General features: G+C 37.7%; 1 protein-coding gene across 1 annotated transcript in view; it reads left to right on the top strand.

Annotated features, from left to right (window-relative positions):
- Positions 1–25,769, top strand: part of LOC130866887 (zinc finger protein 431-like) — a 31,454-nt gene extending 5,685 nt beyond the window's left edge. Inside the window, exons 2-5 of the mRNA XM_057758479.1 lie at positions 20,169–20,292; positions 20,483–20,543; positions 22,674–22,723; positions 25,711–25,769. Of these exons, the coding sequence (XP_057614462.1) occupies positions 20,169–20,292; positions 20,483–20,543; positions 22,674–22,723; positions 25,711–25,769 (294 nt within the window). The remainder of the gene's footprint in view (positions 1–20,168; positions 20,293–20,482; positions 20,544–22,673; positions 22,724–25,710) is intronic.
- Positions 25,770–26,121: the final 352 nt, after the last annotated feature.

Genomic DNA, 26,121 nt, shown 5'->3' with positions numbered 1-26,121 from the left:
AAGACACAGATATGAGGAAAGGCAAAGAAAGTTTAAGACATATATATATATATATATATATATATATATATATATATAATTAATACTTACAGAAAATGTCCCTCCATCAGTAATTAAATATTCAGGGTCCTTTAAATTCTTTGAAGATGGGTATTTTCCTGTGGAGATAAGAAGAGAACCCTGGCTCCAACTTATCTGTATTACTTACCAGCAGTATGGTCGTCTTCCATGTGATTGAATTGTTATTTATCTTTCCCAAGTGGCTTCTCTTCATCAAAATGAACCTTTTTTAATTTTGACGGTATCCACAATTTTTCCTCACCTGTGCGGACAAGAGCAAATCCCCTTCCCCAACGCAGCACATCTCCTGGCTTCCATTGTGAGGTCAGCACATTTTCCGTTATCCAATGTCTTTCTGCAGCCGATGTTCCCTTCTCATTAGCCTTGAGAAAATTCAAGGTTAACAAAGCATTATGTAACCTATTTCTGGGGATGATTTCCAGCCCTTTATGTTTGTTCAACATATCCTTTATAGTTCGATTTGATCTTTCTATGACTGCTTGACCTGAATGATTGTATGGTATACCTGTAACATGCTTGATATTGTAATAATCAAAAAACCATTTCATTTTCCTAGAGACATAAGCAGGACCATTATCTGTCTTTATTTGTGTAGCTATACCCATGATAGCCATGACTTCTAATAAATGAGTGATTACTGAATCAGCTTTTTCTGAACTTAAAGCCATTGCCCACTGAAAGCCTGAATACGTGTCAATGGTGTGATGAACATATTTTAATTTGCCAAATTCTGCAAAGTGGAACACATCCATCTGCCAGATTTCATTCCTTTGAGTGCCCGCTGGATTAGCCCCTGCAGGCAGTGGTATTTGGTTATAGAAAGAGCAAGTGGGGCATTTCTTTACTGTCTCCTTAGCTTGTTGCCATGTAATAGAAAACTCTTTCTTCAAACCTTTGCTATTAACATGATGTTTTTTATGAAATTCAGAGGCTTGTAGCACACTACCAATCAATAATTGATCAATTTCTGCATTACCTTGTGCTAGAGGACCTGGCAGACCCGAATGGGATCGGATGTGTGTTATGTACATAGGGCAAAGCCTGTTTCTAATCAAATCTTGCACCTGGATAAACAAAGAGGTTAGTTCTGTATCATCAGGTATAAATTCAGCAGTTTCAGTATGTAAAATAACTCTTTCTGCATATTGTGAATCAGTAACTATATTAATAGTTTCTTTAAAATCCCTTAGCACCATAAGAATGGCATATAATTCTGCCTTCTGGACAGAATCATAAGGACTTTGTTCCACCTTACCCAAGTCTTCTGATTTGTAACCTGCCTTCCCTGATTTATTGGCATCAGTATAGAATGTACAGGCTCGTTATTGGAGTATCACGGATGATTCGAGGAAGGATCCAAGAAGTTCTCTTTATGAAGTTAAGCCTCTTGCTTTTTGGATAGTTGTTATTAATGTCTCCCAAAAAATTAGCACAACCTCTTTGCCTTGGTTTATTATCTTCCCATAATTTCTTTAGTTCATCAACAGTAAAAGGCACTATAATTTCTGCTGGGTCTATGCCTGCTAGTTGACGAAGTCTCAACTTGCCTTTTATAATTAACTCAGAGACTTTTTTCCACATAAGTTTTCAGTTTCTTACTTAGTTTATGTGGTAAAAAAGATCCATTCCAAGATAATATCATGTCTCTGCATTAAAATTCCTGTAGGGGAAATTTTTGATGGTAGTATGACGAGAATACAATCGAGCTCTGGATTTACCCTATCCACATGTGCCTGTTGTAATTTTCCCTTGTCAGTTCCTTTTCTGCTTGAGCTTTTAATTCTGTGGGACTGTTGAAATCTTTGTCACCATCCAAGGGTTTGTTCAAATGAATCATTAGATCAGGTGTTATCCCAATGGCTGGCCGTAAACTGGAAATGTCCCCTAACAGTCTTTGAAAGTCATTAAGAGTCCGTAAGCGATCTCTCTGAATTTGTGCTTTTTGTGTCTTAATTTTTTGCAAACCTATTTTATAACCTAAATAATTAACAGAATCTCCCTTCTGAATCTTTTGAGGAACAATTTGTAATCCCCATTTAGGTAAAAGTATTTTTATTTCTTCAAACAGTCTGTTCAAGGTATCCATGTTTGAATCGGATAACAAAATGTCGTCCATATAATGATATACTATCAATTTTGGAAATTTCTTGCATATTATTTGCAATTGTTGATTCACAAAATATTGGCACAGGGAGGGGCTATTTAACATACCCTGGGGGAGGACGACTCAGTGGTACCTCTTCGAAGGTTGAGAATTATTGTAAGTAATTATTATAAGTAGGCACTGTGAAGGCTAATTTTTCTCTATCTTCTTTTTGTAAAGGTATAGTGAAAAAACAATCCTTTAAATCAATAACTATGAGAGGCCATCCTTTTGGCAATAAAGAGGACAAAGGAATTCCAGATTGCAGAGGGCCCATAAGTTGAATAACCTTGTTGATAGCCCTGAGATCTGTCACCATTCTCCATTTACCTGACTTTTGCTTAACCACAAATACAGGAGAATTCCAAGGGCTGATAGATTCTTCTATATGTCCAGCATCTAATTGCTCTTGTACCAACTGTTCTAAAGCCTGTAACTTTTCCTCAGCTAAAGGCCATTGCTTTGTCCATATTGGTTTCTCAGTCAACCATTTTAAAGGCAAGGCTGTTGGTATCTCTGAAGGGACATCAATTGCTGGTTCTTGTACAGCCCGAATGGCCGGTTTTCTCTGTTTGTAATATCTTTTAATATTATTCTCAGAAATATAGGCTCTAGAAGTAGCAGGAATGTTAATTTGGGTATTCCATTTTTGTAATAGGTCACGACCCCATAAATTCATTGCAATATTGGCTACATATGGCCTTAATTTTCCTATTTGTCCCTCTAGTCCTATACATTCAGCCCATCTCGTGCTCTGCCTTACTCGAGATAGGGTTCCAATTCCCAGGAGCTAAAGAGGCCAATACGGATGCCAAGATTCTGGGGTAATGATACTTACATCCGCACCTGTGTCCAGCAGGCCAGTAATAAAAATGCCATTTACACACACTCTCAGCTTTGCTCTTTGATCATTTATAGAAGTTTGCCTTAACACACGGAACTCATCTTTCTGATCATTATTGCTTATAACAGTAGGCATGGGGCTTCCTAATTGTCCTCACGAGTCACGTTCTCTGCAGTAACTGGAAATGACTGAACCATGTTTGCCATGGGGGCCTGTGAGTTCCCCCCTCTCACGTTTCCCATCTGTATCAGATTGCCTTGTCTATCTCTCGTAGACCTGCATTCATTCATCCAATGTCTGCCTTTTCCACATCTTCTACATAAACCTGAAGGCTGAGTCCTCCAATTTCTGTTATTTCTAGAAGATGCATTATTAGAGGCAGGTGAATCTCTGTGAGTTCGAGACCAGCCTGGTCTACAAGAGCTAGTTCCAGGACAGGTTCCAAAACCACAGAGAAACCCTGTCTCGAAAAACAAAATAAAACAAAACAAAAAAAAGAAGATGCATTATTATTATTTCTGAAAATCTGTTGTCTACAATTCATTTTCATATGTCCCATTTTGCCACAATTAAAACATTTTTTATTCTGATGTCTCCTTTTACCATTGGAAATTGCTTCTTCTACCCATGCTTCAGTGCCATAGTCAAATGTATCAACATTCAGTGTATTCAAGACCCATTCTTCGAATGGTGCTGATCTGAGCTTTAAAGGTCCCAAAATCCTTTTGCATTCCACATTTGCATTTTCATAAGCCAAAGACTTGATCATTATTCATCTTCCTTTGGGTCAGATATCCCTATTTGTACAGCTTTAGTTAGTCTTTGTAAAACGTCACTAAAGGGTTCTCACTGACCCTGTTTAACTCTGACAAATGATTCCATTCTCTTCCTGGGTCTTGCACCCTGTCCCAAGCCCTTAAGGCTGTTGTAATACAAATGGAGAGTATGTTTTCATCCAATTTTGCTTGTTCCTGAGGGTCAGAAAAGAACCCCTCTCCTAGAATTTGATCTAGGGAAATCTCAATTCCCTTTGCTCTTTCCTGCTGTTCTAAAAGTCTAACCTCTTGCCTGAATAAGCATTTCCATTTCAATTGCGGTCCACTCTCAAGTACAGCAGAACTCAGCTGTAACCAGTCAGAGGGCGTGACTTTATTTGTTGTGGCCCAAGATCTTAGCATCTCTTTAACAAAAGAGGCATTCATCCCAAAAGTCATTACAGCCTGTTTAATTTCTTTGAGATCATTCATACAGACAGGTTCCCATGTATCTTCCTTGATGACTCTAGGGTTTCTGGAACCAACCACTTTCTCTGTTGTTACTACTGGAAAGGCAGGTAGAACTGTAGGTAGAGCTTTGTGGGAATTGTCCTGGAGAGATTTACCCACAGATGTAGTTAAAATTTGCCTTTCTACCTCTTGCTCTTCATCAGAATTTAGAAATTCCTCAATCTTTTCAATTCTATTCACCATTGCCTTCTGCAATGTCTGAATCTCCTGTCCAGAATTATGTTCTAAGGCCTTCATTGAGGATTCTAAAGTATGAAGTTTGTCCATTAGAGATAACATCTAATCTTTGGACATAATTTTTATAGCATAAATCATGCCTTCTTGTATTGACAATCTTTCCGTCAATCTGTCATAAGCTTTAGACAAAATCCGATTGTCACATTCAGCAGTTTTGATTCTCTCAGTTAATGTTTCAGTTCCTACTGAAAGGGACTGAATCTTATGAGTCAAATCAGCTGTTCCTTCCTTCATAGTGATGAATTTCTCCTTATCATCAGCCTGTACCTCTTCTAAATTTTGTTCAGGTTGTCGAGTTGTGTTAAACAAAGATCTGTTCTCTGCTTGGAGAACTTCAAACTGATTTTTTAGAAGATTGTTGTCATTCTCAATTGTTTTTAAGCTTTCAATCTCGTCTCGTAAAGACTTTATCATATTCCTATTATCAAACCATATAGTACCAAGGAAAACTACGAATCCCAGAAAGATCCATATCTGTGGGCTGACAGACACTTCTTTTAAAATCTGCCACATGGTACAATTGAAAAGGCTGTTAAAGTCTTGAATGGTAATGTTTTCAGACATTTTTCTTATTTATAAAAGAAAATTATTTACCTCTAATGACGTTTTCCTGCCAGTGGTGGTGAAAGAAATGCACCTGAGTCCACGTCGTCTAAGCCAGAGCCGGTCTGAAACAATTAACTCAAAATGAAAATTATTGTACTCCCTGAGAAGTTAGATTGGTTGTGGAAGGGGTCACTTTGCTGCTGCGGTGGCTTTTGCTTCAAAACCACAGGTGCTTCAGTTAATTCAGGCAGTGTGGCTTAGCCAAGCCAGGCAGGGAGCTTTTAACTGCTCTGGCCTTAGTAAGTCTGAAAGAAGGGGCAGGCCCACTGGCTAAGCGGCTAAGTATAAGGGGCCGAGTGGGGGTCGCCACTCTGCGACTGTATCGTGGCCTGGAGTGGGGGAAGGGAAAGCTAGCAGGGAGCGTGCTGTGAAAGCTAGCAGGCTTGATCACCCAATCGCACTTCCTGAGCTGCAGTAACTAACTTGCTCGCAAAGACTGGGAAAGATGGAGCTTGCGCCCCCCTTGTGTGGGGGCGGGGGCAAAATAGCCCGACATTGGACGCCAAAATGTAACGACGTAAATGAATGCAAACAGATTATAAAAATATATACAGCTTTAATGGAGAAATAGACTTACAGGACCTAAGGTTCCCGCAGAGAACAGGAAAGTAGAGAAAAAAGGGCTGCTGGGATCACACCCAGCAGATTTATCAGTAAACATTAGCCAGAGGCGGACACGCCCCCAATGGTTGGGGCTTATCCCTACACTTATCTCTATTTGCTTCTGTTCTCCAATGTTTCTAAGTCATTGATAGTTTCATTTCATTTCTTTCAAGTTATGTTGATTGCTATTTAGAGCAATGTCTCCTATACTTAGACTTGCCTCACTCTATGTAATTGAGAATTATTTTGAACACCTAATCCTGCCTCTGCTGCCCAGTTCTGGGAAGACAGTCCTGCAACTCCTTCCAAGTTTGTCCTTCACTAGTCAGGGAGAAAGAAAAATAGAACAGTTAATGAGTGTCTGCTAATCATTCTGGCTTTTATTGGGGACTTAGAAATAAAGAGGGATTGGTATTAGAATTGAACTCATTGACCAACTTTGAAGCTGGTGGAGACACAGTGGAGGAAGTGAAAGGTTAGCCTGAGGGTAAGAGCTTTCCTCCTTCAACTGAGATTACTTACATGGAATTAGGTAGCCCTGATTGATCAGTTGTGATGTTTTGTTATTATTATCCTGATTGACCATTGTTTGCAGTCCACAGACAATGGCAATCTGGGTATGGAACTGACCTTATCTTGAAACCTAATTGTGATATTACAATAGTTCATCCAAAATAGATGATCTGGGTAAAATATTGTGTCCCGGCTTAACAGGACTGTTACTTTTCTGGAATAAGATCTTCATCTTTAGGAAAATACATGACATAATTTATTGTGCTCTAATACAAATCCTTAGTCTCTGGAGCACATGGCCATAAAGTTTATTTCAAGTTTTCAAAATAATTTTTGAGATTAAAAGTACATCATAATCACATTGTCTTTGCCCCCTCTGAGCCATAACATGATCCTGATTCTTTTCTAAATCATGGTCTGTTTTTGTTTAACAACAGTTACAAAGTAACCACAGTTACACAGGAATGGTGATTTCTTTATGAATGTGACCTGAGTTTGTCTTCAGGATTTCCCATCTCTTAGGCATTAGGATGGCTCCACTGGAAAGTGAGTGTGCAATGCAATGTGCACACAAGGACCCTGTGTTTTGGATGAGAAACAGGGTGTGGTGTAGGAGAGTCAAATTATATGTACTAAATACAAACTATCTAAACTATGGCTCTGTTTGCTGGGTTGGGAGGGCAGAACTGGAAGGACTGTGCTGTCTGAGTCATTTGACCTCTGATCCTCTTATAGAGGAGCTGCTAATATTGTGAGTCCCAGCTAGGTGGCCCTAACCAGTGAGGAATTATGGGAAGGATTAGCCACGGGGAGTACTAGTAGCAGACAGTTTGTGGGTTCTTCCTATCATTCTATTCTGCCTCTGCTGTAAGTGAAGTAAGAAAGATCACAAGCTGGTGAGTGTTGGGTATTCATATCTGTCATTTCTGCTGTGACTTGGACTGATCATGAGCCACACTGTAGTTGCGTTGGTCCATGTGGTTCATATTGGCAGTGTCCCTTGTCCTCTGAGTCTCCCTAGGTATGAATTTACTGGGGCAGGAGAGACTCTGGAACTGGAGGATATGATGCTGATTTCCAGAGCACACACATGGACACTGCTCTTAGTGCGAAGTGGAAAGAGAGATTAGAAAACTGAAGGTCTGGATTCCAGAAGTTCTCAATATTGCATTCCAATTTCATATTTGTGTTATAAAGATTACAAATAGTTTAGGAACTGGTAGGAAATGACGATCTTGATCTTCTAGCAATGCATGATTAGAATGCATTTAATGTCATGCTGCCAGTAGCTGCAATCATGTGATCTAGTGAAGCTTAGTTCCAGTGGACCAATGAGTTTCTGATCTGCAGACATTTCTCAGGTGTGCCTTGTGTTAGGCAGGTAGATAGAGCATAATCCACATCTTGAGCCATAATCCATGTAGGAGAAAATAAATTTTAAATCATTTTTCTTTTTTTCATAAACAAGTTTCCTCATGACACATTATTTTAAAAAACCCCATCCCTTGTTGATTGAGATTAAAAAATAAACAAAATCCAGCTACTACCTCCTTATTCCCACTTCTTCCCATTCCCTCCAAATAAAAGGGAAAAATATACAGAAAATATAAAACAAAAAAGAACACCTGATAAACAACAACAACAACAACAAAAAAAAAAACAGTGCAAAACTTCCCAAAACAAAGTAGTGTATTTCCCCTGGGGTAAGTGGAATTTAAACTGAATCCACTTTGGGTGATTTCTTTCCACCACAAAAATCTGCAAAGAAAGACATTCAAGACAGAAAAATAAACAAAAAGGAATCAAAAAAAATTCACCAGACAAACTGGAGAGGCAGGAGCCCTGAGGAAAGAAGGGTAGGGTGTGCCTAGACTTGGGAAATCAGGAGCAGGCAGGGACTACAAAAGGCAGAGAGAAAATGAGGGAAGGAAACAAGCTGAACAGATTGGTACTTTTCCAGAGCTCTAGGTAAAAAAAGGTCTCCTACCATCTGAGCCCACCTACACTTGAGCAGGTCCAAAGAGAGTGAAGTGGAGCAGGGAAACTGGAAGCAGGTTTTACATTTGAGAAGTGTCCATATTGAATCTCCAGAGGGAATATGTCACACCCTGGACCTGCCCTACTGCCCAGAGCAGGTCCCTCCTCAGTTAGTTATGGGATTCTCCCCCTTCCAAGTATATCTTTTTGAAAATAATAAATTTCCACCTTCTGCTTTTCTTTCTTTTTTTTTAAATTCTTTTTTTGATCCAAAGACTAGCTCTTTAAACCACTGTAGAATCAAGATTGGGAGCTTTTGTAATTGGTAGTTCAGGCACAGTATTGGGCACATGGGAAACCAGTCTGTTGTGCTGATGGGAATCACCTTGATCTGTCTCCCTCTAAACGGGGAATCTTCTAAAGCCAGGAAAGTCCTCACTGACTCTTTGTCTAAGAAATCTATATATGCAAACCCTTTGATAAGGCCACTGAATTTGTCACAGACTATAATAACACAGTTGAATGAAACTACATCCATGAAAGTGAGCTTCCAGCTCTACTGCTATTGCACCATGGTCCACATTGCCAACATAGATGGAACTGGCCTCAGCCTCCATCTTTCCCTCAAGAGATGTGATCACTGAGCCAGCATTGCCTGGGGTTGTACTCTTATTTATCTGCTTCTCTATCTCATTTTGTAGCTCCTTTGAATTCTCATCCTCTTCTTCTGTCTCCCTGACTCCCTGAAGCTTTGATCTCTTCTAGCAATCATACAGAGAATATCATACACAAAAAATACACAAACATACACAAAAAATAGCAGTAACTTTACTTTCAAAAGTGCTTGGAACTCCAAGTAGTTGGAGTAAATCAAGTTTATTTACATGTACACTGATTCTCTAAAAATCTGTTCTCTTGAAATTCCATTTAAAAAGATTTCATTTCCTCCCTGTGATGCAGACCTGGATTCCATCACCAATTGTAGGTAACAACATGGTAAGTGATCCTAACAGACACCATTTTCTTTATCAAAAGAGAACCAAATACTTTCAGTAAACATCGAAGACTTCAAGCGAATATTGTAAATTTTGGTGAAACAGCCCTTCTCACCAAACCCATTTTCTATTATTGGTAAAGGAGAGAACCGGAGTGTACAGGATGCGTGATGGCCAGTGATTCAGTGATTTTGATTAGAACCTTGTTGTTCTTCTTTAAGAAACAGTAATATATATATATATATATGTATATATATATATGTGTGTGTGTGTGTGTGTGTGTGTTGTGTGTGTGTGTAGATTTGTGTTTCTGCCTTGTTTTGTTTGTGGTGTCTTCCATATTGTTGACTTTGTGAACCATAATTTAATTATATCATTCATTGTTTGTGAAAATGATGGACCATCCCAAGTTTGTACTCAGAATATTTTTTATACTCTTTGGTGATAAACAGTTTTACTTTTCTTGATCTCAGATGCTTGCTTTTAATTATTTTATTTTATTTTTTCATTTATATTTTAATAATAAAGCTTTCCCGAAGATCATAAAGTAAAATAGATGCCATGGCCTGCCTTACACCACAGGCAATACTGACACACACCTTTAATCCCAGTAGTCACACTAGTTTGTTGTAGAGTCAATGCTGGTGTCTCATATCTTTACTCCTATCACTAAGGAGTTGCAGATAGGAAGTGGCATGCTTGGGCAGAGAGATGAGTATAAGGTGGTAGGAGAGAGGAGCTGAGGATTGAGTGTTTTGTAGAAACAGCATTCAGTCTGAGGACTTGTAGAGACAGGATACCCCATTTGGTGAGTCTACCAACATTTATCTATGGCTTCCATTGGAGGGAATGCTGAGGCTAAGGAAAAGTTAGATTAAGAGAAATGAAGACAGAATCATAGGTTAGACTGAGAGGATGAAAGGTCAATAGAAAAGAGCCCAAGATTATTTCTCAGCCAGCATATATACTAAACACAGTCAAAAGGCAGATCAAAAAGCAGTACAGTCAGCTCCCCACCTCCCTGCACTGTGCTTGGAGGCAGCTCTAACCTGTGCATTATCTGATTCAGTTAAGCAGGTTCTAATCACTAACAAGGAGTGCCCCTGGCTGGCCTACACTAGCCCAAATCTTAATAGAAAAAATGGACTCTTTGAGCTGGGCAAAATGCTTTTTCTGTTGGCTAACACAGATGTTATTCACAGCCCTCAAGGTTACTAGAAGAAGAACAGCAGGTATGCGTGGACTCAAATAGAATCTTTAAGTCTGAAATGACTCCAGATGGAAACTGAGTCACACATGGGCTCCCACATTGGACTGGGAACTTTATAGAGCTAAGATCTAGTGGCTGGATGCTGTGCTTCTCTGATCTTTCAGCTTTCAGCCCTACTATCTTACTACAGGATTTATGAATAAGATCAGTTTGCACTACATCTAAAATCTAATTTAAATTAAAGGCTTCTTTTTAATTCTTGTTCATGATTTTGGGTCTAAATCTATATCAAGTAACTTAAAATTAAGTTTTTAAATTCTGTACATAAATAAAAAACTGTGCTCCTTTAAACAATTTGAGCTTTACTACATATTGCACTTAAGGTTTTCTGCAGTAAACCACGATCATTCTTAGCAGTGACCATTAAAATCTTAAAGACGGGCTTAGGGCCCCACAACATTGATTCCTTGTAGAGTGTGGTAATGCCACTAAACTGACTACCCTCCTCCAAAGGTCAACTTTGGGCTATAAATTATTCAGGACAATTCCAAGATTACTATCTAAGATGATCCTCATGCACTACACTAGCCAGAACTTGAGATAATTCCTCCACTTTCCCATTACACAAAGACTGGACAAGAGATAATACAGCCAATTCTCCCATGAATTGAAATTATCCTAGTTTTATTTCAGGGACCCTTATAGATGCCATTGCCCACAGACAACAAAAAATAATTTCAAAGGCATGGTTCCCATATTCCCAAGAGTTGGGGTAAGCAGTTTGGTCATTCATTAGATCATGATTTATGTTATCATTGAGGTGGAGGTGGTAAGAAGTTACTATGGGTAATGGTAAAAAATAAAAACAAAGGAGATAATATTTAGTTATCTTGTTCTGAAAAGAAAAAGGGAAGATATAGAAATTATAGGATAAATGATAGATTACTAATTTGACTTTAAAGAAAAATCTATTTTTATTAAATATTTTACATTAGTCTGGATTTGTGTATATTAATATATTTGAGATTATTTTTGTTATATTGTAGATGTTTCTAATCTTATTTAACATATTTTTGTATATTCTTGGAAATTCAAGGTTATTTTTGATAAAACATGCTGTACATACATTTTTACTCTTATGTAGGGTTTTCTGCACAACAAGTCACTTTACGATGTAAAATAAATCTCTAGTCCTGAAAATTACTATTACAAGCTATTTAAATTAATAAAATTACAAGTTAATAGTTATATATTGTACTCATACTTATATTCATGTTATTTAGGCTTTCAAGGTGAAACAAAAAGACATTTCATTTTCATTTTTTTCATGATAGGGTTCCTTTGTATTACTCGGGTTGTCCTGGAAATCACTTTGTAGAGTACACTGGCCTGAGCACACTGAGATCAACCTGCTTTTGCCAAACAAGTACTAAGATTAAAGACATGCCCCCTCACTCCCTGGCCAAAAATACATTTTAAATAAGTCATCAAACATTTCCTATTCAAAACATGGCATTTAAGATGTTATGATTATATAAGGCTTTTATGGCAAGACATGTCTGTTCCTGACAACACCAATCTACTTCAGAGAAATGATGGATATCATAGAAATGACTAAATGTAGATAACTTTCTTGCTGGCAAGACTTAGGCACTGGCAAGAAACTGCCCTTTAACTTAACTACTGACAGTATACTGTCCAAGTTAGATAGGCAGGACACAAAAGAAAGTGACAGCTGAGCATTGCCATGGCAAAGCAGGACAATCCTTCAAAATTCCTGCTTCACAGAAACTTGGTCAGATCTTCTAGGTGTATAGGCTAAAGTTAAAAGTCCAACAGTACAGTCGAATCTTGGGTGACTGTCCAAGCAGTCAGAAGTTTATGTCATTTCTTGTTTTTTTTAAATTGTTTTTATTGAGGTATATATTTTATTCTGCTCTCCTCCCTACCTCCCCTCTTCTACTTTCTCCCATGATCCCCTTGCTGCCAATTACTTGAGAAGATTCTGTTTTTTTCTACTTCCCTTGTAGATTAGATCCATGTGTGTTTCGCTTAGATTCCTCTTTGTTATCTAGGTTCTCTGGGGTTGAGAATTGTAGCCTGGTTTTCTTTGCTTCAGGTCTAAAAGGCACTTATGAGTGAGGACATTGTATATTTGTCTTTCTGGGTCTGGGTTACCTCACTCAGTATGATGTGTTCTTGATCCCTAAATTTGCCTGCAATTCCAAGATGTCATTTTTTTTTCTGCTGTGTGGTACTCCATTGTGTAAATGCAGCACATTTTCCTCATCCATTCTTTGATCAGGGAGTGTTTAGGTTGTTACCAGGCTAATACAAATAGTGCTGATATATTATGAGAAGCGGCAGGCCACTTCCCGCCACCCGCCTAGCTTTACCCAAAATAATTACATGGACAATGTATTCTTTTAAACACTGCCTGGCCCAGTAATTGCAGCCTCTTATTGGCTAATTCTCACATCTTGATTAGCCCATTTCTAATAATCTGTGTAGCACCGCAAGCTGGTGCCTTACCAGGGAGTCTCTTTTCTTTGTTTACCTTTAGAATCTCACACATTTCAATAAAACATGGTGTCTTGTTTTAATTGGGGATTCTGCTGTTGTGAAGAAACACCATGACCAAAAAGCAAAATTGGGTGGAAAGGGTTTAGTTGGCTTATACTTCTGTATTGTTGTTCACTATTAAAGAATATCAGGGAAGGAACTTAAGGAGGGCAGGATCCTTGAGTCAAGAATTGATGCAAATGTGATGGGGGAGTGCTTCTTACTTTGTTATTTCATAGGACTTACCCATCCTCTCTTTTTATAGAACCCAGGACCAGCCCAGGGATGGCATAACTCTCAATGAGCTTTACCCTCTGCCATTGATCAGTCATTGAAAGAATGCCTCATTTCTGAATCCCATGGAAGCATTTTTTTCTGAGGCTCCCTAATCTCTGATGATCTAGGTCATTGTCTAGATCATCAATGATCTAGACATCAATTGTCTATATCATCAATGATCTAGGTCATTGTCAAGTAGACATGTAAAACCAGCCCACATACATGGTACAACAAGTTAAAGTAAGACTATACAGAATCCATATAAAGCCTGGATATAGAAACCCAGTATGAGGAAAAGTGGTCTCAAAAGCTGTCAAATGAGTTAAAGTACACCCACATATACACGCACCAAGTCTTAGCCGTCCCACAAAACACCAAAGTATGAACTGATAACATATATGCAAAGCATTTAGCACCGGCCCCTATAGGATCACGGGTCTCTGTGAGCATCAATAACTCCTGCTTAGTTGATTCTGTGGGCTGTGTTAACCTACTGTCCTCAACCAAGTTGGGAGGCTTTTGCTATGGTACTTCCTCCCCATTGCCAGCAGGGTCTCCTTAGCTCCTCTTATTGCTTGACTGCTTGTGTCTGCTCCTACTGCTTTGATTTCCTGGATTAGGCCAGTTTGATAACAATTGGCCGAGGCACCATTCTATGAGAATAACAGAATATCATGAGAAATCATTTCATGGACTTTTTTCCTATCTTGTTTGGTTCTATCATAGACCTGTAGTATAGTGAGCTTCAGGTCTTAGACATCTAATTAGGATGGACATTTTCTCCTTCTAATGGAATAGGCCTGAAGTTTCACGAGTTATTTGTTGTGTACTCCTATAAGCTCTGGGGAGCAAATAACTCAACATATCTTGCAAGCAGGACTAGATGTAGATGTAACTGTTGCTGGATGGTGTCCCGGTCCCAACATTGAATACTTTTCCTGGTTAGAGAAGACTCCACAGGCTTCTTATCCTTCTTTCCTAAAAGTCCTTGCTTGTGGCATTTTCATACAATCTAATGAGTATTTACTGTACTAGGTACCGTACCAACTCCCAAATGTTCCTCAATTCCTGTAGTCTTTCCTCATTCTCCCTATATCCAAGCACCCTGATCTTGCTTTCTCCTGTTCCCATACCCAACTACCCCCATTCAATTCAGAAGACCTATTCTAGTGCCCCTTTCAAGGAGATTAATGTATCCCTCCCTTGATCCTTTGTTGTTAACTAACTCTGTGTCTGTGGATTGTAGCATGAATATCCTCTACTTTCAACCAATATTAATGTATAAGAGAGTTCACACTATTGTCATTTGTATTGCTGGGTCTTGAGGTAGGTTGAATCCTAATTTTCAGAGAAACTGCAATACTGCTTTCCAGAGAGGTTGTACACTTTGCATTTCCACCAGCAATGCAAAAGTCTTCCCCTTACTCCCACATCCTCTCCAGCATAAGCAGTCATTGGTGTTTTTGTTCTTAGCCATTCTGACAATTGCAGAGTCATTTTGATTTGCATTTCCCTGATGGCTAAGGATGTTGAACATTTCCTTAAGTGTCTTTTGGCCATTTGAGATTATTCTATAGAAAATTCTCTGTTTAGTTCTGTACCCCATTTTTAATTGAATTATTTGAAATTTTGATGTTTAATTTCTTGAGTTATTTATATATTTTGGAGATCAGTCCTCTATCTTATATGGGATTGGAAATGTATTTTCCCATTCAATAAGCTGCCTTATTCTGTTATTGACTGTGTCCTTTGCTTTGCAGAAGCTTCTCATATTCAGAAGGTCCCATTTATTTATTTTTCCTCTCAGACTCTGTGTTACAGGTGTTATATTTAGGAAGTGGTCTTCTGTTCCATGCTTGGAAGGCTATTTTTCACTTTCTCTCCTATCAGTTTCAGTGTGGTCAGATTTATATTAAGGTCTTTATCCCCTTTAGACTTGAGTATTGTGCATGGTGATAGATATGGATCTATTTGCATTCCTTTACATGTTGATATCCAGTTATGCCATAACCATTTGTTGCAGATGCTTTCTTTTTTCATTGTATAATTTTAGCTTATTTGTCAAAAATCAGGTGTTCATAGGTGTGACAATTAATATCTGGGTCTTTGATTCAATTCTATCATTCAACCTGTCTGTGTTTTTGCCCATCATCTCTTCCCTCCAAAATGAACTGCTTACTTAATTAAAACATATGTTCCCAGCAGTGTCAATCATCTTAATGTACCATTTTGATATTGTCCTGAGCAGTTTGTAGTCCAAACCTGATGTTTAGATGGTGAAACAATTACATTGTACAGTTGAAATCTTCCTTGCGTGACTCACACTTCTTTTGGAGACTTCAAAGGTCACTGTAATGCATGCTCATATTTCATTGCAGAAAATGTAAGCATTATAATTGTCATATGCAGCAGATCTGTAAGAGGTTAAAGGATGAGTATTTGTTATGTATGCCTAGATATCAGATAGAGACTCAAACCCATAATTAAATACAGGAAACTAGATGAAACCTTTCCCTAGAATTAGTTACTTCCCTATATGATAATTAATATTATGGCTAAAGGGATATTTGTTGTTAATTCCTCCCAAGAAATTACTGTAAGCTCTTTGTCAATGTTCACTTCCTGTCCATAATGATTCAATATCAACATTAGTAAATCATGCTACTATTTAACCTTGGTAAATTCTTGCTAATAGATGGTTTCAGTTTTCTTTTTAAAAACAACTCCGATTTTTTTCCACATAACTTTTTAGTTTTTTAGTATGTTTATATGTTTAAAATATCGATTATAAGATAATATCTTTCCTCTGCAGTAAAATTCCTATAGGGAATGCATAGAGCGTAAAATGTCTAGAATAAAGGCCAGGAGGTACTGGCTCAAGCTTTTAATCCCAGCACTTGGGAGGCAGAGGCAGGTGGAGTTCAAGGCCAGCATGGTCTAGAAGAGCTAGTTCCAGGACACATAACAAAGCTACAGAGAAACCTGTATCAAAAAAAAAGTCCTGAATGTAACCAAACTTCACATCCAAACAATGCAGAAGTGCCTCCTATAATTTCATTTTCACTAAACCATTTTTTCTCTGCTTTAGATGATAATTCTCTTTGACTATTTAAATCCTTGTCCCCTTTTATGGTTTGGTTCTAATTACTGTTTTCAATTTTTTACTCCAATAGTGTTGTAATACGAGCGGCAGGGCTGCGTCCCCGGCACCCAGCCGCCCGCATGGCTAGCTTATGCCCCGAAATAATTACACGGAAACTGTATTCTTTTAATCACTGCCTGGCCCATTAGTTCCAGTCTGTTATTGGCTAGCTCTTACATATTGATCTAACCCATTTCTAATATTCTGTGTAGTACCACGAGCTGGCTTACCAGGAAAGATCTTAACCTGCGTCTGTCTGGAGTGGGAGAATCATGGCGACTCCTTACTCGGCTTCTTTCTCCCAACATTCTGTTCTGTTTACTCCACCCACCTAAGGGTTGGCCTATCCAATGGACCTAGGCAGTTTCTTTATTATTTAACCAATGACCTTCCTCCATCATTTCCCCTTTTTCTGTTTAAACAAAAAAGAAAGGCTTTCATTTTAACATAGTAAGATTACAGCAAAACAGTTATCAAGCAAGAATTACAGTTACAATATTTATATCTATTTTATCTTTTATCATAAGTAAGGAAAACTATAACTAACCATTCTTTAACTCCATCAAAGACTCCAGAAGGATATAATATTACCTAAGCAAACAAGAAGTAAGATACTTCAAACTCTAGAAATGACAGAGACATCTCGCTGCCTGGACAGTCACCCAAAGTTCTTTTGTACCATTGGGGCATCCGTCTTTGGCCTTCAGGCCCATAGTATCCAGCAGACTCTTCCATGAAGCAGGAAATTCCAAAGACAGTTTAGTCACTTTTTGCTGTGTCCTGCAGAATGTCTCACAGACTCTTTCATGAGTCAGGAACCCCGAAAGACCATTTCACCTTCAGGCAAGTTCAGTAGTCCTCTCTCTGCGGGTTCTCTGTGTCCAGCTTATTCATCAGTCCAGGCAAGAGCAGTTTCTTACCCAAATAGCTATCAAACTCCATAAGGAGCCTCTTCGATGCCCATCTTCCTCTTGAAGTAGATTGGTGCTGCCAGGAGCAGACGTGTCTCATTGTCATGAAAAGTCCTAAGTTATTAAAACATTTAAATGCCATATTCTGTAGTCTTTGAAAGATATGAAGAATGCCTATCTAACTGAAATATATCTCTATATATCTAGAAAATCTAACTAACATGACTACAAATTTGACTATTATTGATGATTATCCATTAGCAACCTATATTTTTTAATTATACATTACATTTTAAATGAACTATACAATCACAATACAGTAATCAAGATCAGAAATACATATACATATAACAAAATTGACTTTAAAATCCATACCAACTGTATTCTTTTAATCACTGCCTGGCCCATTAGTTCCAGTCTGTTATTGGCTAGCTCTTACATATTGATCTAACCCATTTCTAATATTCTGTGTAGTACCACGAGCTGGCTTACCAGGAAAGATCTTAACCTGCGTCTGTCTGGAGTGGGAGAATCATGGCGACTCCTTACTCGGCTTCTTTCTCCCAACATTCTGTTCTGTTTACTCCACCCACCTAAGGGTTGGCCTATCCAATGGACCTAGGCAGTTTCTTTATTATTTAACCAATGACCTTCCTCCATCACAATAGTGGGATATAGATGGTCAATGTCTTGCAACAATTTCAATTACATGTTTAGGTGAGTTGAAGTAGATAAAATAGTTTGAGTAAGATTTTAAAAATAATAGACAGTATGTTTTAATAAAATTGTCAAGTTTATATCAAAAGGGAGCATATATATCTATATCAATGTAAAATATATAAATAAGTAGTTACTTTTTAAAATTAATATTAATGATCTACACTTTTACATCATACACATATATGCGCCTTTATTCTTTATAGATTCAGTAATCTAGACTTTTATCCTATCATTTCATTGGGTGCCTTTTGTAAGTGGATGTATATTTATGTATATATATATATATATATATAGATCTGGTTTTGGAGATGGACACTGGCTCTGTCCTTCTATAAATCCAACCATGTCATTAAAATAAAAATTCAGAGTTTCTCTCTCATGACAGGAGCATGGGACAGAAAGAAAAAAGAATTTAGAAAAATTTTCACTTTTCTCCATTTATATTTTTGTCTCTGTTGTACATGTTCTTGAATATATATATAAATAATGTTTAAGTTTTGCACAATAAAGAATGAATTTTCCTGCAGTAATTTTTGAAGTTTCCAGGAAGAAGTTGGGGCCCCACAACAACAACTCAACCTGGTTGATATAATGGCATGATGATGATAGTGCTACTACCAGACCTGCTTTGCATACCAGCTGCTCAAGATGGTTCAAACTTCGTTAGCTGAAATGGTCCACTTTTTACAACGTTCTGGACAGACCTTATAAGAGGAAGCTCAGAAAAACTTTACAAAATACTCAGAGACTATTTGCAATTATACCAGACAGTAATCTTGTAATTTAACCATCATTTTAATTTCACAGGATGCCATAGAAAGAACATTGCCCCCATGACAGCTGGAAGTAATTCTAAAAGACTACATCCCCTCTTCCAACAAAGTTTGTCCTAGGGTTAGGGATATCATTAGGGGTTGATTATAATTAGTATAGGGTTGCAGGATAGAAGGGAAATTTTATGGGCTCAGGGATTTCTTTGAAAAAATGGGAAAATTGGATGGAATAATAGATTAGTGTGAGTTTACATACATCAATAATCATAGTGAGTAATAGAGTGAATGCTTGTGAGTTATAATTTATAGGCACTTGCTTTGATATAGATTTTGTATGTTGATCTATTGTTCAATATTGAATATTGTATGCATTCATGCTTCTACCTCTGCTTAAAACATTTGATATATTGATAAATATATTTATCAAATTGCAATGTACATTTCTTCCACTGATCAAGATACTTATTCATTGGTTACATTTTGAGCCCATTGTCCTCATTTGTTGTACAGTTGTTTATTGTACAATATTCTAATATGAAGTCTTAGTCTTTAAGTTATATAGGTATTAGAATTATAGATCAATAGTCATCTATGTTTGTCATACTTATAGTTAGAATAATCAGATTTTTCACACACATAAACAATATATTTTGCATAGATATGTAATCTTCAGCCACTTCAAAGAGCTGTAAAATATGGAATTTAAATAACCTAGGGTACTGTTAAAGTGAGACACGATTACTACTGGTAGCATTGATCTATTTTCCAGAGAATGTTGAACTCCAAAGACACTCAAAGCTTGCTTTCTTGTTGTCAAAACTGGCCTTTGGGCAAAGACATGCTCATGCCTCAACCTCTGACAAAATACATGGTATCTAAAAATGGACAAGCAGTTCTGTTAAGTCTTGACTGGCATTCATCTCAGAGACAAATATACCCACCTCTGTTTGCTGAGTGTTGTGGTAAAGACAAAATACACCAATATTCCCAGTTTGTCCATCTTTTTTTTTCCTTTCTGTAGTCATTAATTTTCTCATGCATACAACGTACTATTGATCTTTTCTCTTTTTCTCTTCCTGTGAGTAGATACTTCTCTTATAAGGTGGTATCCTATACAAAGGACACAGAAATAACAGAATTGATTCTCCTTTTCAATTTCCTTCTAAAGTGACTGTCTGTCATGGAACAAGAATGGGGAACACCAGAATCATAAAACTATACTTTCAAAGAAGTATGCATTTCCCTGTCATACTTACATTGTACTCATGTATGGTATATTTTTGAAGGCAGTGACATATGATGATGTGCACATCAACTTCACTAAGGAAGAGTGGGACTTACTGAATCCTTCCCAGAAGAATCTCTACAAAGATGTGATGCTGGAGACCTACAGGACCCTAACTACTATAGGTGAAAATGAATTTCTTTCATGTTTCAAAAGATGGAAACAACTTTTCCTTGGTTTATGATTTTGTTCTATAATTTGTTTTAGAGAAAGAAGAATGAGGTGAATAACACAGTCATAGTTCTTAGGTGCACTTAAGATAATAAGCTAATTGTTGCACATTCTTAAATAATATATTCTGGTTCTGTATTTTAGGATACATTTGGGAAGACCTTAACACCGAAGAGCATTGTCAATGTTCTAGAAGACATGCAAGGTAATTTTCTTGTGCAAGTTCATAACAATGTGCCTCTGATGAGTTTGTAATGTGTTCTGGAACTTTAAAACAAAAACAACAGAGTAAATAAGCACAGCTTTAAATGTATTGATGCTTATTAAGTTCTCACAGATCCATATACCTCAATTTCATGTATGTGAATTACATCTGCAAAGCATTCATTTAAGAAAAAGTCTAGGTAGCAATGCCTAAACAGATATCACCATTTGATTCATAGCACCATGAGAGCTATGTTGTAGAACTGCTGCTTCATTTGCTTCTTGCTATTCATGACAGAAAATGTATACCTATTTCAGTGATGATGAGTATAGCTGCAAAACTTTCTACTAATTCAATAGCCCATGGTAAGCCTTGTATCACTCATATACTTTTTGTGACTGTGCTAAGTTTAGTGAAATCAGATTAGTCAAGGGTCACGGGGCAGTTGTTGTGGAGAAACCTTAATTTCTATACCACAAGTCTGTGAAAGTCGAACCTTGTAGATTCATTTTGGAAATCTTTTATACACTATTCTTTATATATATATATATATATATATATATATATATATATATATATATATATACATATATATGATATGTCACTCTTGGCACAAGTGTATGAGCATAGGAATATGGAAAAATTTAGCATACCTCTCCTTAAGAACAATTAAGAAGATAAACAGTAGTTCCTATGTAGAATGTACATGTTTAATTTGATACAAAAATACAAAGTTAATTTATTTTCTATCATCATTGTTAATACATAAATACAAACTCCCATTACAACAAAAACAAACAAACAAACATGAGCTCTAGGTCTATGCAAATACTTCTGGGTGTCTTAGTTCACTTACCAAATATATAATGATTCACAATACAGTAAAATTATGAATGGAGTAAAGTTGGTAAAGCACTCAGTATGTGCAATTCTCTTCAAAAATGTGAAAAATATCCTAGAAAAATATAGGTATAACTATAGATGAAAAGATAAACCATTACACAATGGAATTTATCATCACAAATATTTTTCTAGATGTAAAATGACCCCTAATGAGAGAATAAAACATAATTTTAAACAAAGGTATAAAACCTTAATATTTGATTCCTTTTTACAATTTGAAAAAATGTGAAATTAATTCATAAAGCTTTGAGGTTCAACTACATTGAATGTGGTAAAGCTTTTACATGTGTAAATTATCCTTGCAGGATTGAAAGAAATCAAAGTGGAAAAAAGTTTTCAGTATATTCTCATTGTGGTAAAGTCTGGTCTTATAACTCTTATCTCCTAAGGAATGAAAAAACACATAGCGGAGGAAAATGCTGTGAAATTAAGCAACGTGATGAAGTCTTTTATTATCACAATCATTTTGAAATGCATAAAAGAACATACACTGGCGAGAAACCCTATGAATATGGTCAAGATGATAAAGACTTTCTTCTTTATGAAACTCATCAAAGTCATAAACAAACACATACTGGAGAGAAACCTCATGAATGTAATCAGTGTGGTAAGGCCTTTGCACATCTCAGTCATCTTCAATTGCATAAAAGAACACATACTGGAGAGAAACCCTATGAATGTAATGAGTGTGGTAAGGCCTTTACACAGATCATTGCTCTTCAGTACCATAAAAGAACACATACTGGAGAGAAACCTTATAAATGTAATCAATGTGGTAAGGCCTTTGCAGCTCAGAGTAATCTTCAAAATCATAAAAGAACACATATTGGAGAGAAACCCTATGAATGTAATCAGTGTGGTAAGGCCTTTGCAGCTCAGAGTAATCTTCATAGCCATAAAAGAACACATACTGGAGAGAAACCATATGAATGTAATCAGTGTGGTAAGCCTTTGCACACCACAGTAATCTTCAATTGCATAAAAGAACACATAGTGGAGAGAAACCCTATGAATGTAATCACTGTGGTAAAGCCTTTGCTCAACAGGGTACTCTTCAAATACATGAAAGAAATATACTGGAGAATAACCATATGAATGTAATCAGTGTTGTAAAGCCTTTGCACGACACCATTGTCTTCAATCGCATAAAAGAACACATACTGGAGAGAAACCCTATGAATGTAATCAGTGTGGTAAGGCCTTTTCATATCTCAGTGATCTTCAAAGGCATAAAAGAACACATACCGGAAAGAAACCCTATGAATGTAATCAATGTGGTAAGGCGTTTGCACGTTACAGTCATCTTCAATTGCATAAAAGAACACATACTGGAGAGAAACCCTATGAATGTAATCAGTGTGGTAAGGCCTTTGCTCAACATGGTGCTCTTCAAATACATAAAAGAACACATCCTGGAGAGAAACCCTATGAATGTATTCAGTGTGGTAAGGACTTTGCAGACCATAGGAATCTTCAAAGGCATAAAAGAACACATACTGGGGAGAAATCCTATGAATGTAATCAGTGTGGCAAGGCCTTTGCTCAATGTGGTGCTCTTCAAATGCATAGAAGGACACATACTGGAGAAAAACCCTATGAATGATATCAGTGTGATAAGGCCTTTGCCGACCCCTGTACTCTTAAAAGGCTTAAAATATAACATACTCTAGAGATACCTGTGAAAGAAATGTTGTAAATTCTTTTTCACAATAATCTCCAAATATATAATATGAGCCCTTCTGTAGAGAAACCCTGAAGTTAATTTGTGTATTTTTCAAAAACATGAGAAAAAAAATCATACTGTAGTGAAACTCTATAAATTAATTCAGTGTCATAATGTTTTGTGCTTCTCAGAAGAGTAAGACTTTGTGTGTAGTCATCTGAGAAAGCTTGTGCATATTATAATCTTTTGGGGGCTTATTTTAAATTGTTCTTTCAGATGTTAAACCACCTACAGTCAGTTAACCAAAATCAGTTATTGTGTAGAAAATATTTGATAATGTTATCAATTTGTTTATGCATCATTATAGCTCTCTTTAGTTTAGTTTGAACCAGCAAAGTAATGGATAAAACCTTATTGGTTACAGGAAGGGTATTCCAACTTTGGTCTTCAAACCAGAGCCAAAGAAAAGAACTTTGTCTCTGAATCTAGAACTAGATAACAAAACAACATCTTCCTGAAAACAGCCAAAACATTAAAGGCCCAGTGAAAGAAACACAATTTGGCTCTCAAACCAGAACCATGAAATCCTAAAAGTTTCAACAATGTTTTTAAGCTCAAAGGATACAATTAACTGAAATATGAGAGGCATTAAGAGTCAAATCTCTCATACGTTTACTTGTATGTTTTGTATAAAAATATCCTTAGGCCGTGCGTTGGTGGCACACGCCTTTAAACCCAGCACTCCGGAGGCAGAGGCAGGCCGATTTCTGTAAGTTTGAGGCCTTCCTGGCCTACAAAGGGAGTTCCAGGACAGGCTCCAAAGCTACAGAGAAACCCTGTCTCGAAAAAACAGAAAACAAAAAACAAACAAAAAAAAAGTATCCTTAGAACTTGCGGGTATAATTATGGTTATCAGAAGATTGGGAGTGATCATCAGGAAGGTACATAGAAGGAATATTTTCTGAAAAAGAAAGATGGCTTGAAGTAATAAATGATGGAAACATCACCCTTAACAGGAGCTGCAAATAATATAAAATATTATGGAATTACCAACTAAAGAAGTGAAAGGACTATCCATTAGATCTTTTCACAATCATCAAGAGGTGACTATCTTTCAAGTGATGAGAGATGGAAGGAAACTGGGACACCTTCATCTTCAGCATTATCATGACATATATGCGAACTGGAGAGTGGTCTCAGGAGTACTGGTCCTCTTGGGTACCCAAGTTTGGTTCCTAGCCCACACTTCAGATTGGTCAGAACTCCCTGTAATTGTATATCCTGAAGATCGGGTCCTTTGTTCTGGCCTCTTTTGGCACAAGACATGCAAATGCTGAACAGAAATGTCTGTATGTGATCTTATATTTATAATCGGTTTTCATCATGTGCCTGTTATTTTCAAAAAGAATGAAGTTTAATTTAGATGTAGACAAGAAGACAATGTCTAATTCCCTGTGACTGGAAGTACACACAGTTGTGGGTGCTGGGTATCAATGTTGATCCCTGTGGATGAGTCACCAATGTTCTAAGTGCTGAGTTTCATGAACATGTCAGTACCAGTGTGGTATGAATGCCTAATCTAAGTTCTTTACCACAGAAATAAAAGAGTGGTACAATTGGAAACTAACATAGACTTTCCTTTTTTTTCTGTTATGAAATTTTTATTATATTTTTTAATTATTTTTAAAAAATTTTCCATTCAAAAATTTCCACCTCCACCCTCCCCCTACTATCTGAGCTATCCTTCTCCCCCCTCCAGTCCCAGGATACCCTGCCATGTTGGAAGTCCAATGCCCTCCCCCCTCCATTCAGGACCAAAAAGGCAAGCATCCAAACAGACCAGAATCCCAAAAAGCGAGTACATCCAGCAGGAACAAGTCCCAGTGACAGTATCAATGGCTTCTCAGCCAGCCCACTCCATCAGCCATGCCCAGAGAGTCCAGCCTGACCACAGGCTTGCTCAGTCCTGATGGAGGAAGGTCATTGGCTAATAAAGAAACTGCCTTGTCCCGTTTGATTGGCCAGCCTTTAGGTGGGTGGAGTAAACAGAATAGAATGCTGGGAGGAAGAGGAAGTGAGCTCAGATGCAGGGCAGCTCCTCTCAGAGCCAGAAGCGATGAAGCAAGCCGCCAGGTCAGACATGCTGAATCTTTCCTGGTAAGACTGATGCTACACAGATTATTAGAGATGGGTTGATCGGGATATGAGAATTAGCCAATAAGGGCTGGAGCTAATGGGCCAAGCAGTGTTAAAAAGAATACAGTTTGTGTGTCGTTATTTTGGGGCATAAGCTAGCCAGGCAGCCATGAGCCGGGCTGTGGGAAGAGGCCCACAGCTCCTACTACACAGTCCCAGTCCAGATGGATTTGGTGAGCTCCCATTAGATCAGAAACCTTGTCTCAGTGAGTGGTCCATCCCCTCTCTGCCTTGACCTTCTTGCTCATCCTCTCCTTCTCCCCACCCCTCAACTGGACCCTGGGAACTCACTCCAGTGCTCCGATGTGGGTCCCTGTCTCCATCCCCAGATGAAGGAACCATGGAGATACTCGAGATACTCATCAGTGTGACCATGGGCCAAGGCAGAGGAAGATGTGGAGAAAGGAGAGCACTCGGCCATTGTTGGTGGAAGTGCAGGCATGTGCAGCCACTTTGGAAATTAGTGGCAGTTTCTCAGGGGATTGGGGGTCGGGCCTGCCTCAGGGTCCAGCAATACCACTCTTGGGAATGTACCCAGGAGTTGCCCAGTCATATTACAGAGGCATTTGTTCAACAATGATTGTAGTAGCATTGTTTGTGATGGGCAGAACCTTGAAACCACCTAGATGCCCTTTAATGGAAGGAAGTATAAAGAAGGTGTGGAATGTATACACACTTGAGTACTACTCAGTGGTAAAAAACAATGACATCTTGAATTTTGCATGCAAATGGATAGAAATAGAAAACATCATCCTGAGTGAGATAACCCAGACCCAAAAAGATGAATATGGTATATACTCACTCATTAGTAGATTC

The sequence above is a fragment of the Chionomys nivalis genome, chromosome 26 (assembly GCF_950005125.1).
Source record: "Chionomys nivalis chromosome 26, mChiNiv1.1, whole genome shotgun sequence".
Lineage (NCBI taxonomy): Eukaryota > Metazoa > Chordata > Mammalia > Rodentia > Cricetidae > Chionomys > Chionomys nivalis.
The sequence above is the reverse complement of the archived record's forward strand: the minus strand, read 5'-3'. Positions and strand labels throughout refer to the sequence as shown.